We start from the raw sequence: 19,745 nt of genomic DNA on the forward strand, positions 1-19,745 counted from the left end.
AATGTATACTATTCACATAATTTATTTTTATTATTTTTTCACTAATATATACATACAAATATTAGCATGTACTCCCTCCGGTCCTTTTTACAAGAGACAAATGAGTCAACTAAAGTTAATGTATTTGGTCTATATTTTGAATCAAATATATCAACTTTAGTTGACCCATTTGTCTCTTGTAAAAAGGACCGGAGGAAGTAAGATGTTTGATTTGTCTCGATAAATATATTCAAAATATTAATTTTTATAATTTTTGTCTTAGATAATTAAAGATGTTAACAGTAAAAGTTGTGCATTGATATGTATGAAGTGGTTGACTGCGACATGTTTTTAAAATTTAAGATAAATAAGTGGAGTGTCCGAGAGTCGAACTTTAACTCATGCATATATTATATAATATATTCTTTTACCAACTTGGATGATATTTTTTCAATCCAGAAATAAATTTTGTTGAAATTTAAAACATAAAAAAGATTAAATATTTTCCAGTTCCTAAAAATTCACGAATTGTTAAGTTTTTTTTTTTTAGTGGACGGGGTTTGAACCTTGGACCTTGTATATTTTTATGCTTTATTCATACCAACTAAGCTAAGATCACGAGGACGAATTGCTAAGTTTAGTCCTTATAAAAATTTAATGTTAATTTATCCATAATAATGTATTTTATTAAAATAGTCACTGTTTTGATTTTTTTTATACAAAGAATGCATATTTTTAGTCCTAAAAAAAGTCCTAACAAAATACTGACATGGATTAAAGGTGAATGAACTTGATTGAAAGATTAAACTTGAAAACCCGTATTTTAGTAAAGACTAAAAATAGAGTATATACCACCATAAAAAAAGTAGGATTGAATGTATTCTTGATCTTTCAAGTCTTGTCATTGTACGATTTTGACATCATTTATTTAGAAGTTTTGAGTCTTGTATGTGTTTTCCACTAAGATTTTGGAGGAATGATATTTTGACAACCATTTTTAACAACTTTGGTGACAACTCTATCTCATACTCTTATTGTACTTTTATTCTCTCTCTTCCTTTTTCTCTCTCTATTGTTATTGTCCAATAAGAATAGAGGAAAAAAAAGTTGTCACCTAAAATTGTTTGAAATTGGATGTCAAAATATCATTTCTCAAGATTTTGTAAGCGAAACCATTTACTGTGGTGATAATCAATAAAGAAAGGGGTTGTCAAATGTGGCAATCACCCCCTAATTTTATGACTTGGGTCGACTGGTTGGTGCTATGCTTCATATATCGAAGGGCTCTTGAGCATTCGGGCTGGTTGTCATGCAAACAATCATTTCTCATAGAACAGTGCTATTGTTTACGAAAAGTATTGACAAAAAAGCCAAAAATTACTCTTATAGTATATTTAGATGGGGAATGTCTTGAGGTAATATAATGTAATGTTTTGAGGAAATTCAAATATTTTTTCATGAATTTCATTGTTTGAATGATAATTTGAGAAATTTTTAAAATGATAAAAAATTTGTAAAGTATTTTGTTCAAGTTAAATTTTGAAAATTTCAAATAACATTTAAAATATTTTGCTTATTTCTTCTTTCAAAAGAAAAATATTCTGCTTATGACATTGACGCAACATATCCCGTCAAAATTCATCGTCGGTCACTCCTGGTCTAGATAAATCTAGTTTATCTACAAGTTTTAAAAAACAAATCCCATAAGTAACGTTTTTGAACTCTTGGTCTCTGATTTTCCTCCTCGTTGTCCATTTGTACTGATCTTTGAATCTCAAAAGCATGAGCTGGTGGTGGTCCGGAGCAATTGGCACTGCCAAAGTAACACACATATCCATTTTCCTTTACTTTACCATTTACAATTACAATTATTAATATATAATACAAATAATTTCATCTTATCTTTCTGTGCAGAAGAAATTTGATGAAGAAGAACCACCGCGAACCTTCCATAGCGTAGGACTAGTCATCGGCGTCATTGGCATTGTTGGCAACAGCCCCTCTGGCAGACACACCAGACGGTAGATGGAAAGTCTACAACGTTGCTTGCCGTCTACGGCCCCTACAATATTAGCTCATGGAATTAAGAGAGGGTGTGAAGTTTTTTTAGAGGTGTCACATAACCACAAGTCTATAACTAAAGTTTATTTTACATAGATATATAAATAGATTTTTTTTAAGGATCAAAGATATTTTTTTTTGAGTGAAGGATCAAAGATATATAGATAGATAGATGGATATAGATTACATGGATTGCATGTATGAAATTAAATTCAAATTAAATTGATATTTTTTAAATAAGAAATTGAATCATTTTGTTTAGAAATTTTGAAGTAGATATTAAATGGAATTGTTATAGTGGAGGAAAGTCATGAATTTGAGATTTAATTATTTCTTTAAATCCAAGTTGTTAATAGTGTGAGAAGTTTTTTAGATGAGCCACATAAACATAATTCTAGATCAAGTTTAGTTTACAAAGATATTCGCTAAAATCATACGGCACTATAATTAATATTTTTTTTTGCATTTAAAATTCTAAACATAATAATTCATGTTTATATTCTCACAAAAACACCACAAAAAAGAATATATTCTCAAAAAATATCTTTAAACTGTGGAAGTTGAAAGGTGAACAAATTGAATAAGTATATATAAGAGTGAACATGAGAATGTTAAAACGTTGAATTCACAAACAATTATAGGTACCAATAACAAGGAAGGGTTGGAAGTTTTTTTTTAACTCAAACTTTGCCATTTATTATCAATTAATCTCATATACATACATTTTAGAATGGTGAAATGAAACAATACACATGAATTTGACTAATACATGACACATAAAAATACTTACGAAACATGTATTTATCATTTATATATATATATATATATATATATATATATATATATATATATATGTATGTATATGTATATAAAATACACACGATGTATATTAAACACGTGACATTCATTTGTCCTTGATAAATATGAAAGAAAAAACACAAGACTAATATTTGTTCCTCATACATAAAAAATATGAAACAAAAACTTTCTTTGAAAAAATATTTTTAAAAAAGAACACAAGACAAAAATTTGTTATTGAAAAATATTAAAAAAAAAAGTATAGCACAAATATTCATCATTGGTACAAAAACACATGACATATAGTTTTCATTGACGAATAGAAAATACAAGATAAATATTTATCATTAATACATAAAAAAAAATACCAGATAAATATTATCACTGATAAATATAAAAAAAAATAGAGGTAATTTTTTTTTCAATAATAATAAATATCTTTGAAATAAACAAGAGACTGTTATTTTTCATTAAAACTATATGTTTGTCATTGACAAATACAAAAAAATAAATACGGACAAGTTTTTATCAAGAGAAAGAAATACAAGACTAGGTTAAGGGGCAAGGACCTGACCCAGTAAACCACAAAAGCAAAACCGAACAATTCAGTACAAAAATGGTAATAAAAGAGAACAGTCCTAAACAACCATTACCACGAACAATCCAGCGAACCCACATAGGGGAACAACAATCAAGCGAACGTAGTGGTGCGAAACCGAATTGCAAAAAAACGCATAATGAATATTCTGATCATTTAAATAGGCGTATGAATCGTCTGCCAACACAGAAACGGCTCAAGTTCCAACAACTATCTTCAAAGTATCAAAAGACCATAAACTCCCTTTCGAGTCAAAGCAACCAATTACGAACTGAATCCACAAAGTCGTAGTGATCTTGAATCTTCAGTCGCAGTCCAAATCAAGGAATGAACAAACGACATAAATCTACCATTTTCCACCAACGATGCAAGAAGCAACCACGACGGATAAAATCTACCATTTTGCTTATTGCTTCTTTCAAAAGAAAAATGGGGTGACAGTAATTTTGGTTCTGAATGTGTAAGTAGCAGTCACAATAATCCTTCAATGTATAAAAATTTTAAAATAGTTTTTGATTGTGCATTTCGTTAGTCAAAAGAGTCCCTACATTAAAATGTCTTCATGAGCTTAGCTCAGTTGGTATGAACAATGTATAAAAATATGCAAAGGTCCGGGGTTCGAACCCCGGCCACCACAAAAAAAATGTCCCTACATTAAAATACTTCATTAATCTTATCATTTTATTACTTAAATATTCTTACTTCTTGTCATATCAGTTTTTATAAATACTTATTTATTGTTGTTTTAATCTTTATATTAAAAGAGTTAATATGAGTATTGATAAATTATTTCAACCTCAAAGATAACAAAATATACAATCAAAAACTATTTTAAAATTTTAACACATCTAAGATGACTATTCTATTGGATAATACTTGGGTGACATTGTGGTTGGTGACATTGGTGACATTACCAACCACAATGTTACAAGTGTACAAAATACTCCCTCCGTTCCTTAATACTTGACACAGTTGAACTTATTACGCATGCTAATACATAATTTTGAGCTTAAATATCTTGAATAATATATTAGAAAAAATTATGAAAGTTTAATATTTTGAAAAAAACTCATCGAGACAAATCTAACGACATCTTATATGATACTTCCTCCGGTCACTATTATAAGCAAATTTTGACTTTTTAGGTTCATTCAATAAATGATGTATGTGGTCTACAATATAGATCAAATACATCATTTATTGAATGAATCTAAAAAGTAAAAATTTGCTTATAATAGTGACCGGAGGGAGTATTATTTATCTTTGTATATTAGTAGAAAAATATGGTCAAAGTAAGTTAGGTCAAAATTACACATTTTCAAATGGGTCATCTATTACGGGACAGAGGGAGTAACAAAAAAAATTTGTGAAGGAAAAAGAAGAAAGCCACGTGTGATATTACGGTTGGTCAATGTGACCGATGTCACTCAAGTGCTACCCCTATCTATTCCCCCAAAGAAGAATATTCTGCCTATAACATTGAGGCGACATATCCCGTCTAAATTCATCGTCAGTCACGCTTGGTCTAGACAAATCTACGAGTTTATCTAAAAAACAAATCCCATAAGCAACGTTTCTCAACTCTTTGGACTATTATTTTCCTCCTCGTTGTCCATTTGTATTGTATTGTATTGATCTCTGAATCTGAAAACCATGAGCTGGTGGTGGTCCGGAGCAATCGGCGCTGCCAAGGTAACACCATCTCTCTCATTCTCAAATCTTTATTTCTCTTTATTTATTACTAATAAACAAACAATTCTATCTTTATTTGCAGAAGAAATTTGATGAAGACGAAGCACCGCTAACCTTCCAGAGCGTAGGACTAATCATCGGAGTAACCGGTATCGTCGGAAACAGCCTCGCCGAAATTCTACCTCTAGCAGACACACCCGGCGGCCGATGGAAAGTCTACGGCGTTGCTCGCCGTCCACGACCCACCTGGAACGCCGATCATCCAATCGAATACATCCAATGCGACATCACCGATCCAAACGAAACCCAAACCAAACTCTCCGTTCTCACTGATGTCACACACATCTTCTACGTCTCTTGGAGTAACCGTCCCTCTGAAGCCGAAAACTGTGAAGTCAACGGCGCAATGTTACGCAACGTTCTCACCGCCGTTATCCCAAACGCACCGAATCTCCGCCACGTGTCACTTCAGACTGGTGGAAAACACTATTTAGGACCGTTTGATCTGATCGGGAAGATTAATAGCCATGAGCCGCCGTTCACGGAGGATTTACCGCGTTTGGATGCGCCAAATTTCTATTACGCTCAGGAAGATATTTTGTTTGAAGAAACTAAAAAAAAAGAGGGTTTGAGTTGGTCTGTTCATAGACCTCAAGTTATATTTGGATTTTCACCTTATAGTTTGATGAATCTTGTTGGTACACTTTGTGTTTACGCTGCAATTTGCAAGCATGAGGGTGTTCCGTTGAAATTTCCTGGTACAAAGGGAGCTTGGGAGTCTTATTCTGTGGCTTCTGATGCGGATTTGATTGCAGAGCAACATATTTGGGCTGCAGTGGATCCTTATGCTAAGAATGAAGCGTTTAATTGTAGTAATGGTGATGTTTTTAGGTGGAAACAACTGTGGAAGGTTTTGGCGGAACAATTTGGGATTGAGGAGTATGGGTTCGATGAGGAAGGTCCTCGTTTGAAGTTGTCGGAGTTGATGAAGGATAAGGGTCCTGTTTGGGATGAGATTGTGAAGGAGAATCAGCTCGAAGCTACGAAGATTGATGAGGTTGGTGAATGGTGGTTTGTGGATCTTATGTTTGGAGGGGAAGGGACTGTAGATAGCATGAATAAGGCTAAAGAGCATGGGTTTGTGGGATTCAGAAACACCAAGAATTCTCTCATAAGTTGGATAGATAAAACTAGAGCTTACAAGATTGTTCCATGAATGATGTTTGTGTAAGTAAAACTCGATTTTCTTAAAACTGAAGAGATTGTGCATTCATCCCCGTTTATCATTATGTTGTGTTTGTTGTTACTTTGTTGTACTATTGATGTTGTACTTGGGAGACTAATTTTGTTTCTGTAAATGCATTTGTTTTATGTTTGTAAAGGCTCAATTTCTGAAAATTTGTGATATAAACGAGTGTTATGTACACTTCAACTTGTAAGAAATTGAGAGAATCCAATAAGAATAATCAAACTTCACTCTTTGACATTATGTTAAAAATTGAAGAGAAGAGGACAAGAGAGGAGTTTCAAGGTTAGTCTATAGAATGTTATGTTAAGTATCTTGATATGATAATTCAAATAAAGGACTGAACTGATATTTGTATAAATAATTATATATAATCCAATATAATGGACCTAATTGGCGTGTTAAAACTTTATAGGAATAGAGTTGCTAATTACATTAATTTGTAAAATGTTCATTGACTATTACAAGATAAATCCTAGCCTCTCCTCTCAATTTGTTGACAAGCAAAACGGAATAGGCCTCCTCCCCTAATATGCATCTCAGAAAACTATAGCACTACTGTAATATTGCATCAGTTTGATATCATAAGCTGGAGAAGGCTTATATGAACATGTCTAGACCGTTTTTTGGTGGAAAATATTTGAACACATAATTGAAAAAATACTGAACTTTTGAAGGTCTGGAAGGCATAAATGTAACGTTGTTAGCACTGCAATCAGAAACAGCTCACCACAAGTTATCTGTCATGAACACTGCAATTTCAGAATGAGCTTTGCCTTACATGCTAGCGTTAAATTTCAGTGAAGAAAATAGAAATTACCATAAGTTAAACACATTTTTTTTTACCTGCCAACGCTGCCATATCTAATGCATAAAATAAAACCAGCACTTCAACAGTTTCTAACAAAAAATACAATGAATGGAAAATAAGCAACATTTAATTCTAATTATAATGAAGCAGTAGCTGAAATGTCATAGTCTGTAACTATGTGATTGGGGCCAGTCTACACAAATCTACAAGTTGAATAATGCACACAAACATATATATCCTCATTATCCTAAAATACACAAACATATATATCCTAATTTGTGTTTGGTTATCATTCCTGTATCCTAAAATACAGTACTCTCATTATCCGTGAGGAGCCTTTATATAACATACCATTATTTACCTCTCTGGAGTCCTTTCTATCCTCTTCACATTCATTTGAGCTCTCGATCTGAACTATGAGCTGGTGGTGGTCCTGAGCTATCGGCGCTGCCAAGGCAATGCAACCATCCTTCACTATTCCATTTTCGTTTCTCTTACTCTCATTTTTTATGTTCACTTGTTAATAATTAGTTTCTGTTTGTGCAGAAGAAATTGGATGAAGATGAAGCACCGCAAAGCTTTCAGAACGTGGCGTTGGTAGTTGGCGTGACTGGCATCGTTGGCAACAGTCTGGCTGAAATTCTACCTCTATCAGACACACCAGGTGGTCGGTGGCGTTGCACGGAGGCCACGGCCCTCCTGGAACGCGGATCACCCAATCGAATACATTCAGTGTGACATAACCGATTCAAATGACACCCAAACCAAACTCTGTGTTCCCACCAATGTTACCCACATCTTCTACGTCTCTTGGACTAGCCGTCCCACCGAGGAAGATAACTGCAAAGTTAACGGGGTCATATTACTGAACGTCCTTCGCGCAGTCATCCCAAATGCTCTGAATCTCTGCCATGTGTCTCTTCAAACTGGTGGGAAACACTATTTAGGACCCTTCGCGTTGATCGACAAGATTAATAGCCACCAGCCGCCCTTTACAGAGGATCTACCGCGTTTGGATATACCAAATTTCTATTACACTCAGGAAGATATCTTGTTTGAAGAAACCAAAAAGAAAGAGGGTTTGAGTTGGTCTGTTCATAGACCCATTGTCATCTTTGGATTCTCACCTTACATTTTGATGAATATTGTTGGCACGCTTTGCGTTTATGCTGCAATTTGCAAGCATGAACACACGTTCCTTTGAAATTTCCTGGTACCAAGAGGGCTTGGGAGAGTTATTATATGGCTTCGGATGCAGATTTGATTGCAGAGCAACACATATGGGCTGCAGTGGATACTTATGCTAAGAATGAAGCGTTCAATTGTAGCAACGGTGATGTTTTTAGGTGGAAGCAATTGTGGAAGGTTTTGGCGGAACAATTTGAGATTGAGGAGTATGGATACGAGGACGGTCCTCGTTTGAGGTTGGCTGAGATGATGAAGGATAAGGGTCCAGTTTGGGATGAGATTGTGAAGGAGAACGAGCTCCAACCTACGAAGTTGGAAGAAGTTGCTGAGTGGTGGGTTGCGGATGCTACTTTTGGAATGGAAGACATTGTAGATAGCATGAACAAGGCGAAAGAGCATGGGTTTTTGGGATTCAGAAATAGCAAGAATTCGCTCATTAATTGGATAGACAAGACCAGAGCTTACAAGATTGTTCCGTGAATAATATCCATGTCGTGGCTTTTCTTTTTGCTTTCAATTAAATCAATGCATCAATGAACTGCTGGCTTCTAGATCTACCAATACTCTCGGTCTATTTTATATAATTCTACTGTAACAACAAGTTTTGTACTGCCAAAATTTATTTGACAGGATTCTCCCCTTGCATCAATGTTGGAAGAGGGTGCTTTCTTTCAAGAGCCATCATACTAACTAACTTCAACTAATCGGACTGACAATCACTCGGGACTTCAAATTTCGACAAATTGGCATAACTGTAGCTCAGGAATCCCAGCTCCAAGGAAAATGTCTTTCATTCTCAGCTAAATCTACCAATTCAAATAGGCATAATATTAGAACTAATACTCCAAGTGGGTTTCATATGATATCAGCCAACATTGAGCTCCACTAAAATATGAAATATGAATTGTTTAAGAAAATAAGAGAAAATTTTGTTTGTCTGACTTTGTTAACCTTTCAGTCGAATTTTGAATTATTAGAATCTTTCTTTTCTAGAAATCAAAGGGTTAACACCAAAAGATATCAACCAATATTAATATGTTGATTTGATCCAACAAAAACAATTCTTATAGTTATAGTGTGAATGTATGATACATAATAATTAGAGATCAATTTTTATATCCTGTAAAAAGTTTTACATTGTTGACGAATTAGAGCATAACCAAAAAGAAAAGATTAGAATAAAAAGGTCATATCCATCTTGAATTTAGATATATACTTTTATTTTCTAAAATTAATTCAACTAATCATAAAAAAAAAATAATAAATTGATGATATCGTCTAAAGAAATTCTTAAGAGTGGACCGGGTCTTGGGTCGAGATCCGGGTCCAAAAGGCCTTTCAGTTTCTACCGTCCACACTACACTAGAGTAGACTGTAAGAAGTCTGTAAGATCAGCGCGACAACAACGGTATCTTAACTGGCTTTCCTTTCTTCTGCATAGAAACAAAAGAAAAGAAATGGTAATCACAAACTTCAACGGTGCCGGCATCGGATTTGGTATGCCAAATTTCGTTATCATTCATTCATTCACCTTCTCCAATCTCTATCTAATTCACGCTGTTTTTTTCTTTTTTTTTCTTTTGCAGGTTTCGGTGTTGGTTGCGGTTTCGGTGTTGGATGGGGTTTCGGAGGTCCGTTTCAATCTTCTATATGCTTCAATTTCATTTCTCATTTCTTTTAGCCTGCAATTTGACGTTGGATTTTGTTAACTCAGAAGTCATTTTTTCATTTCATTTTATTCTAATGTTGTCACTTTAGACAAATTCGTTAGGTATGCTTGCTTATATAACTGATTGTATATTGGTATTTAGTAGAGGATGGAAAGTTTTAATTTCATTAGTTGTTTTTTCTCGGTAGAGGATGGAAAATGGGTGGACTAGAACTTTCTTAGATTATTAGAGAGTTAATCAATAAGAGCTGAGAATTGGAACGCATGATTTAGTATTTGAAACCATACTCCTGCTTTTTAGATTCCTTATATTCACCCGGCTTCTCAAAGAAACCATGTAACTGTCAAAATGTCAACTTACTTTCATTTTACAGCTATAAAAATTGTTTTTTTTTTCCATAGGCTTCGAGTTTTTAATCTGATATGAGAAAGTCTAATGGCTATCAAGAAAATCAGTCACAACTTACTGTGAAGTGATTGCTTGGCAAGCTCCTTTCTGTTGATTTGATCTATGTTTAGTTGTTTTATTTTCTTTTTACTGCAGTTGTCAGAAGATTTGTTAATTCCCTGCGTTATTTCTAAGTATCAAAATCCTAGAAAATAATGCAATGCACCATATACCTATTGTTCAGTTTTTGTTACTGTATTAACTCGATGAGTATTATTTTTGTTTGTAAAAATGCTAAGAGTCAACGCCAAGTTAGCTCCTCCCCCCAACCCCACCCCGCTCTCGCCACTTTTCTTATTACTTTAGAGAAAACTTGTCTGATCTTTTGTCTTTATCTGGTGCACAGGTATGCCATTGAACTTCTTGGGTCTTGGTGCAGGTACGATACTTATGAATCTTGCTTCCTTCTCTTTTTCTATTAATTTCAATTCTCAGTATTTAATGGCTAGGCTTGCTATATGATGTGGGTAGCGATTTTCCTTCAAAACCAGTATCATGTATGTTAATTTCTAGGCCTCTACATCAAGGCAACATATACGGTTGACAACAATATTAGCTGGTCCACAAAAATCCTTATTTCTAGAGTTATGCATAACCCCACCGGCGTGTTATTAGAGTCCAATGTGATTCCCAATATAGGGTCCCAAATCAGGCACTTGACGATTGGTACATCTTCGTTTCTCAACTTGTGTTCCAACGCTTGTTCTCCGGTATTTCTCTTCAATTTCTTGTACTTCAATGTCGTGCGGGGAGCAAAATGGACACATTGTTTCGCTGAATTTTAAGGTGGGTGGAGGGTTCCGGTTCCATTGTGAGAGATTCCCAACTGGGTTTGCTTCACCGCACTTTGACAGTGATGGTTATGGGATTGGAGGAAACAGGAATGGTACTGAATGGCTGCTTGCTGCATCATCTAACTTCCCATAACATCCAGCATGATTGAGAGAATGAAGGAGGAAGAAATAAAAAATCAGTGTAGAGGGTCCATTATTAGATTTGATGGAATTGTAAGATCTAGTGGTTGAAATTAAAAGAAAACAACCTATTATGGTGTCCATCATAGACATTGTCCTACATCAAATGTTTATGACTTCGTAGTGACTTGGTTGTTAATGTTTATCCTTCTGGTTTTGTTAGTCTTATTTAATAAGGATATCAATTTGGAAAGAATCAATGATTTATTAGATAGGTTTCCTTAATTCCCCTAGGTCCCCCACTGTAACCACAAAATGACTATTATTTGCAAGGGTCAAAGTTTATTTTAACATTTCATATCAATAATATGTTCAATTTCATTTTGAAGGTGGAGGCTGTGGCGTTGGAGTGGGACTTGGTTGGGGTTTTGGTACTGCTTATGGTAGCAGGTATCGGTTGTCAAGGATCACATTTCAAGGAGTGGAATTTGATAGTAAGGAGAAAAGTGATAGCATGGAGTTGTCAAAATCCAGTCCAGAAGTAAGAAATTCACGATAGGATCTGTGTCATTGCACCTTCAATTTCATGTAGATTGCACCTTCAATTTCATGTAGATTGCTACCACCTATTACTGGTCGGCCATGAGCAGGGTTGCATGGCCCTATGCCTATGGACACAAATAACATGAAGCCTGGGGAGATAAACAAATCTTGTCTAATACTTTTTAGTTCATTCACTGCAACTGCATAATTGTATTAGTAGTTTATGAAATGAATGGTACTGCTATTTTGCTGGCTTCGATAAAAAAAAATTATACTCTCTCCTATTTTGATTATAATGAAACATTATCGATATTTATTGTCTACGATTTAAAGTATAAACAACATTTAGTTAACTTCACTAATATTATTGCTATTATTTTCAGAATATTATTCATTCAATTAAAATTTTACCATCCATGAGAACCAAAATGCTTTTACAACCCAGCAGTAAATATCATCAATGGTACTTTCAAAAATGTATTAATTTATAGTAGTGAGGTCACTAATATAAATTGTACTTAATTAAACTTGATTTTTCATCAAGACTAACTTTCAATATTTTCTGTTTTTATTGTCTCTTCAACTATTAACAATTTTCGAAAATAGATCCAACATTTTTCAAAAAAAAAATCGTAAATGCCAAAAACATTGTTTTCATTATTTTTCATGATGCATTCATCTTAGATTGCCTTCCACCTTCTCCCAATAACCCTATCAGAAATAGTCACTAAAATCATAAAATTGTGATGTTAGTTACTTTCGTTTATAATTGAGATTGGAATGAGTATATCATATACAAAATTGAATTTAACCGGTTTGAACAGAATTGGACTCAAAATTGCCTTCATTTGAAGTTTTGTAGATGAAAAAGAGTGTAATTTGAAGGGGTGAGAAAACCTCCCTAAAATATATCAGGTAAAAAGTATCTATCAATAACACAGTTAAAAAACAATGACTAAAAAAAGTAAAATCAATCATTTTCAAAGACTTATGTGTTCAAGTTTCAATCCTATTACTATGCCCTATAATATGTATTAACTTATTTTAATAAGAAGAAAGAGCCAATTACCACAACTTGTGCAATGTGCATGCTGAAACTCACATCTATAAATCCAATAAACGACCGATACGTCGTAAGATTGTTTGATCTTCCTATCCAAGTGGTAGGTAGACTGGTAGTTGATAACCTTCGTTATATGTACTACCACATCTACCACTCTGTCTATAAAGTACCAAGCTTATTGTTTCAATTTTCAAACTATAACATTATAATCATTGCTCCTCAAAGCCAAAATCTCATTTACAACCATGGCAAATCAAAGAGTTTTCACCCTCTCACAGATCTCTCAACGCAAGTCCAACAAAGACTGTTTGCTTGCGATCAACGGCAGAGTAAGTAAATTAATCCATTCACTACTAGAAAAAACGACATTATTGGTGTGTTATTTATCTAAAGGAAGTATCTAAAATAAAGTATCTCAATAATACCATACACATATTTTAGAAGGGTCTTGAAAATTACTTAATTTTTGATTTGTAGGTGTTGGATGTGACAAAGTTCTTGGAGGAACATCCAGGAGGAGAAGAAGTGATATTAGAGGTTGCAGGGAAGGATGCAACAAAGGAGTTTGATGCTGTTGGACACAGTAAAGCAGCTCAAAATTTAGTCCTAAAATACCAAGTGGGTGTACTTGAAGGTGCCACGGTTGAAAAGGTTGATGGTATGGATGTTGTTGAGGACAATGAACCAAGGAGCAAAGAAATGAGTGCTTTTTTGATCAAAGAGGACAGCACGTCCAAAACTGTGACATTTCTGGAGTTCGTTGTTCCAATTATTTTTGCCTGTATCTATTTTGGTTACCGCCTCATCACTGTTGATTACTAGATCAAATCACAAGAAAGTTTGTGGTCACAAGATTTAGGCACACCATTTACGTGGAAACACAAAAAAGAAAAAATGTATGAGTATGTAATTTTATTGAAAAAATGTACGTGACCACCAAATATTTCTCTCAAAATATTTCTCGCAAATCATCCTATTGAAACTTTGTTTCTAAAGGTGATAATGGGAAATCGTTTTAAGTCGCGTTTTTTATTAACAAATGTTATTGTGTTTATTGTTAAGTGAGTATTTTTTTTCTCTTGTAAGGGTTTGAAAATTCTGAACTTTTGACTCATACTCCTGCAATTTCTTAACTCAATGAAGTGAGATACCATCATATTCATATCTCTTTGTACTACTAGTAAGTGCATAAAAATGTGAGTACAACAGAGATACCCATAGCAAAGTATACTCTTTATAGCATAGTGTACTCTCTGTTTGGAAATATTTTTTGGTCACATTTCTCTTTGTATTAGTGGTGATTGCATAAAATTGTAAGTACAGCGGGGATACCTATAACATAGGATACCGTGTTTGGAAATCTTTTTTGGTTACAAGGTTAAAGGATTAGTTCCGTCTAATTGATTCCGATAAAAAGAGTTGAAGATATGTAAAAGCAATTTGAACTTTAAAATTTATATGTAAAAATCAGTTCTATAATCAAAAGTTATAAATCTTAACTTCAAGTAGAATCGATTCTGAAGACAAAATCAGTTATACTTAACCAAACATATCATAATCAATTTTAACCAATCTAGAAATGGAACCAAACACCCAATACTGATTTTTGGAAAAGGCGAGACTGATATGTAGTATTTTTTTTCCTTCCAAAAACGTGCCAAAAATCTTATAATTTTCCTATGGTACTTAATAGACCTGTTTTAGTTTATTATTTTACAATAACCTGTTTTCATTTATTTGGCCTTCAACTTGTCCAAAAATATTATTTGTAATTCAAAAAGGAGAACATCACATTAGATAATACTCCCTCAGTTTCAAAATGAATGTCGCTTTAGCCAAAAAAAATTGTTTTAAAATGAATGTCACTTTACATTTTCAATACAACTTTAATTTTTTTCTTCCAACTTTACCCTCAATAAATACTCCAACTTTTTTCTCACACAATTTTCAATGCAATTTAAGTTTGTCTTTTTCATATAAAACAAGGGCAGTTTAGTAAAAGTGTTATGTCTAATGATTATTTCATTTCATTCTTTAATATTTGTGCAATTGGCTAAAGCGACACTTATTTTGAAACGGAGGGAGTAGATAAATAGATACGTGCTTAGCCCCAACTTCAAAGTTCCAAGGGCGCCTTTGTGCTTGTGAATTCACATGAATGAAGTTAGTACATTTCAATCTCAATTTGTATGTACAAAACTTAATTTTTCGTACATTATACAATTCTCATACTGAGAAGGCATACTTTAATATACATTACAACAGTTAGTAGGTCGATTCACCTTGGCATGTACCACTTGTGAACAGAGAATGAACACAATTATTCATGAGAACATGGGGGAAAAGACAAAAAAAAATAGTAAGGAAGTGGTACTTTACGTGTTATAATACTGATTTTTGGAAAAGGCGAGACTGATATGTAGTATTTTTTTTCCTTCCAAAAACGTGCCAAAAATCTTATAATTTTCCTATGGTACTTAATAGACCTGTTTTAGTTTATTATTTTACAATAACCTGTTTTCATTTATTTGGCCTTCAACTTGTCCAAAAATATTATTTGTAATTCAAAAAGGAGAACATCACATTAGATAATACTCCCTCAGTTTCAAAATGAATGTCGCTTTAGCCAAAAAAAATTATTTCAAAATGAATGTCACTTTACATTTTCAATACAACTTTAATTTTTTTCTTCCAACTTTACCCTCAATAAATACTCCAACTTTTTTCTCACACAATTTTCAATGCAATTTAAGTTTGTCTTTTTCATATAAAACAAGGGCAGTTTAGTAAAAGTGTTATGTCTAATGATTATTTCATTTCATTCTTTAATATTTGTGCAATTGGCTAAAGCGACACTTATTTTGAAACGGAGGGAGTAGATAAATAGATACGTGCTTAGCCCCAACTTCAAAGTTCCAAGGGCGCCTTTGTGCTTGTGAATTCACATGAATGAAGTTAGTACATTTCAATCTCAATTTGTATGTACAAAACTTAATTTTTCGTACATTATACAATTCTCATACTGAGAAGGCATACTTTAATATACATTACAACAGTTAGTAGGTCGATTCACCTTGGCATGTACCACTTGTGAACAGAGAATGAACACAATTATTCATGAGAACATGGGGGAAAAGACAAAAAAAAAATAGTAAGGAAGTGGTACTTTACGTGTTATATTGACACCTCATATGCTAGCGAGAACCGTAAAAAAACCTCTCGCTTGCTTAAGCGACATCAAAGTATGCATCTACATCTGTTGGAAGATTTTTGACTGTCTATATATCCCCCATTTGGCGTCATACAAAAACTGACATAAGATGTATCTACATCTTCCCTTCTACATTGCACAAAATGCAATTAAAACTGCAAATAAATCAAAATTGTTAGCCTACATATACTATTGCAAAAATGAGAGGAGAAAGGAAAAGAAAACTGAACAGAAGTAGCATCCATATGAGAAACAATTGAACAGAGCTTTAGATTGAGATGGCTTCTATGCCTTCCGTCGAACAGTGAGGCATAAGAACTGAAGGCTCACACAACACCCTTTAGGAGGTGGAAACACTCAACTATACAATTCCATAGGAGCACTTTAAAAGAGGAAAATGTGACAATTCTTGCATGATATTTAGAAGTTTTCCAAAACAAACTGCATATTGTTTATTCGTGGTTCTAGAAATTTAACAGAATCCCATGTCGGTGTGAGCCATATAACAGCAAAAAAATCATCAACACAGAAAAGGATGAAATTTTTTTCTTCCAAGAAGTGGCATTCATCAGCGGGGGGGGGGGGGGTTAATAAGCAAGGTTTTAGGACAACAGGTTAGAGGTAAATGGAAATCATTATAAAAAAGGACATACATTTTATTGGAAGTTGTAAGAAGCGGGTAGACGTGAAAATGACTAACAGTTTGAGAAATGCAAGTGCATGCATTTTTGTCGACACGTCTAGATACACAAAGATTCGGAGCTTACCAATGAATCAGAGGATAAAACAATCCAGCAGTTATTTGAGCACACACAAAGAGCAGAACTCAACAATGAAGCAAAGTATAACAACAATCCAGACAGTTATTTGAACACATAAAGATCAGAGCTTACCAATGAAGCAAAGGATAATAACAATCCAGACAGTCATTTGAACAGGCCGGTTGTATTGTATTTGGTATTGAGATCTTTGAAGTTGTCTTTGGAAAGCCCCATACCACCCGTGGAGTGGCTTATCATAACATTCATCACAACTACTTAGGCAACTCTTACTTCTTTCATTGCAAGCATTGATGACCTTTTTTTAGTGAAAAAAAAAAGTAATTAATCAATTTGGCAAATGCATTAAAAATACTCTAGCAAATCTATGTTAACAGAATAAAAAAAAAAAAAAAGCAGATTAAGAACGCACCCCATTAAATTCAGTTGACGGTAGCAGTGCATTAGCAGTTTCTTGATGATGATTCCCTGCTTTCAGCTTCCTATAACCATTCTTAGGCCACTTAAACTTAGAGATGGATTCCATGGAACTAAAAAATCCAGGGAGACTGGCTACCTTATGCATAGGACCAGAAGAATCATTAGAGGAAGTTGATCGCTGCACATCATCCAAAACGGCGATCTTCCAAGAACTAATATCAACATCAGCACTAGCCACCCTGCGATGTCCATGCGGTTTCTCCTCCTCCATCGCTCTAAATGAATCTGCATCACTTAATTGTGGATTTTCACTGCCTCTACCAGTACATTTAAGGGGAGGTTTGCCACCAGTAGGAGGCATCGGCATCCCTGAAAGAAAGGACGCTAGCTCATTTCGCTCTCCTTCATCCAGCGACACCCAAGGCGGAGACACCTTGTTGCTACCTAAAGAAACTGACTCTTGCAGTTGTAACAAATGCTCCACTTTTGAAATCTTGCCATCAATAGCCACAAGGAAATCTTGGTGCCTATTTCTAGTATCATTACTCGAACTTTTGCTATAACTTGACCTGACTGCTCGTTGAAACTCATCTAACTGCACTTCCAAACCAAATTCAACAAATGTAATCATTATTATTGTCGCGACTCTCTTTAAGGTCACCACTGACACGAACAGGTTAGATGTGTATTGATTTAATGTTAGTTTGTGCGTCTGTCATGACCTAATTCAAAATATTCATATGTGCATTGAATTTCAGCTCTAAGATGATTTGAATTACCTGCAATTTAGCAGTGCCGAGGGCGGTATGAAGATCTCTGCGGAGTTCAACAGAGTTCCAAGGGCTGGATGCATCTTTGACGGCGTGAATCCATGTCCTATAAATAGATTCTACCCTTCAAGCACACAAATCATAGCAATTCAATAACGAGAAAAACTTTAAAATTTAACAAGCTTATAAATTTGATAATAATTAAATTGAAAATGAATAAATGGGTTTGAATTTGGCAGGGGGTCTGTTTCCTACGTAATGGAATTAATTAGAAGAGAAAAACAAATATAGAATTAAATAAAAATGAATGTAATAATAATAAAACCTGTCTGCAGATTCTTGAACTTCTTCGGCGGCGTTAAAGAAAGGATCTTTTTCCCAACGATCAAAACTTGACGCCATGAAAATCTCAAATGATGGATCCAATCGCGTGCGTGGTTATTTTTAGGCGTTTCTATTGTATTGTATGCGAGCCGGTACGCCGTCGTTTTCTAATTCGCTGCTAACTACAATCTTCCGTTTCATAACGCATAACAACATGTTTCAACTTCGCACTTTCAAAAAACCAAAATCTAATCAAAAAATTGTATTTCTCAAGATTTCTCCATCCATTCAAAAAAATGTATTACTAGTTTTTTTGAAAAGAGAAAACGAAAAAATTAGTGCTCCATCCGTTTCAAAATGAGTGTCGTTTTAGGTGTTTACACACATATTAAAAAATGCAATGATTAAAAGAAAAAGAATGATTATTTTACCAAATTATCCTTATTAACTATTGGTTAGTTTTAAAAGTAATACTTTGGAAGTAGTGTGCTGAGTATTAATTGGAGGGTACAATTGAAAAGAAAAAGTTATTATTGCATTGGAAACTGAAAGTGACGTTCATTTTGAAACAATGTTTTTTGGCTAAAGCGACACTCATTTTGAAACAGAGGTAGTATTAATTAAGCATTTTATTTATTTTTTCATTTTTCATGTATTTTCGGAATTGATGTAAATCCAAAGAGTTTTTACACTTTAGTATATATAAATTGAAATAAGTTTTAATATATAATTTATATCTGTATATATTAACATGAGCATTTTCTTTTTTTTAATGTTAATCATTCGATCGTCAAGATAAAATGTTATAAATTGAAATAAGTTTTAATATATAATTTATATCTGTATATATTAACATGAGCATTTTCTTTTTTTAATGTTAATCATTCGATCGTCAAGATAAAATGTTTGATGATTAACACTTAATGTTCATTCAACTTTCATGTCTGCCGTAGATATGTAAAAACATATTACATCCTTTCTTAAATACACATCGCAATTTGGCAACATGTGTTATTCATATAATTTATTTTGACCATATTTTTTAACTAATATATAAATACAAACGTTATTTTAAAAGATGTTCTATTTATCTCAATGAATAGTTTTAAAATATCAATTTTTTTATAGTTTTTAATTATAAATAGCTAAAATTATTAATGTTCAAAGTTATATAGATTAACATGTATAAAATATTTTTTTGATAAACATGCATAAAGTGGTTGATTACACC

At 33.6% G+C, this 19,745-nt stretch overlaps 4 protein-coding genes and 1 pseudogene across 5 annotated transcripts; 4 read left to right on the top strand and 1 right to left on the bottom strand.

Annotated features, from left to right (window-relative positions):
- Positions 1-4,942: 4,942 nt before the first annotated feature.
- Positions 4,943-6,509, top strand: LOC146942150 ((S)-8-oxocitronellyl enol synthase CYC2-like). The gene is made up of 2 exons (XM_085756105.1): positions 4,943-5,128; positions 5,211-6,509. Exons 1-2 carry the CDS (start codon positions 5,090-5,092, stop codon positions 6,342-6,344), a joined length of 1,173 nt encoding a protein of 390 aa, XP_085612231.1. The 5' UTR covers positions 4,943-5,089; the 3' UTR covers positions 6,345-6,509.
- Positions 6,510-7,489: 980 nt separating this feature from the next.
- On the top strand, positions 7,490-9,314 carry LOC146942151 (3-oxo-Delta(4,5)-steroid 5-beta-reductase-like; annotated as a pseudogene). The gene is made up of 2 exons (XR_015032599.1): positions 7,490-7,640; positions 7,732-9,314. The product of XR_015032599.1 is annotated as a 3-oxo-Delta(4,5)-steroid 5-beta-reductase-like (transcript).
- A 386-nt stretch (positions 9,315-9,700) lies between these two features.
- On the top strand, positions 9,701-12,270 carry LOC146942152 (glycine-rich protein). Its single transcript, XM_085756107.1, has 4 exons — positions 9,701-9,870; positions 9,960-10,004; positions 10,837-10,869; positions 11,794-12,270. The coding sequence occupies exons 1-4, from the start codon at positions 9,831-9,833 to the stop codon at positions 11,961-11,963; spliced, it is 288 nt and encodes a 95-aa protein (XP_085612233.1). The 5' UTR covers positions 9,701-9,830; the 3' UTR covers positions 11,964-12,270.
- An 812-nt stretch (positions 12,271-13,082) lies between these two features.
- On the top strand, positions 13,083-14,050 carry LOC146942153 (uncharacterized). Its single transcript, XM_085756108.1, has 2 exons — positions 13,083-13,339; positions 13,488-14,050. Exons 1-2 carry the CDS (start codon positions 13,256-13,258, stop codon positions 13,830-13,832), a joined length of 429 nt encoding a protein of 142 aa, XP_085612234.1. The 5' UTR covers positions 13,083-13,255; the 3' UTR covers positions 13,833-14,050.
- Positions 14,051-15,950: 1,900 nt separating this feature from the next.
- On the bottom strand, positions 15,951-18,810 carry LOC146942154 (uncharacterized). The gene is made up of 5 exons (XM_085756109.1): positions 18,516-18,810; positions 18,200-18,314; positions 17,413-18,015; positions 17,115-17,298; positions 15,951-16,376 (listed from the first exon to the last, which is right to left on the bottom strand). The coding sequence occupies exons 1-5, from the start codon at positions 18,590-18,592 to the stop codon at positions 16,351-16,353; spliced, it is 1,005 nt and encodes a 334-aa protein (XP_085612235.1). The 5' UTR covers positions 18,593-18,810; the 3' UTR covers positions 15,951-16,350.
- Positions 18,811-19,745: the final 935 nt, after the last annotated feature.

The sequence above is a fragment of the Medicago sativa genome, chromosome 3, assembly GCF_051527215.1.
Source record: "Medicago sativa cultivar Bolivia chromosome 3, Bolivia_mono, whole genome shotgun sequence".
NCBI lineage: Eukaryota > Viridiplantae > Streptophyta > Magnoliopsida > Fabales > Fabaceae > Medicago > Medicago sativa.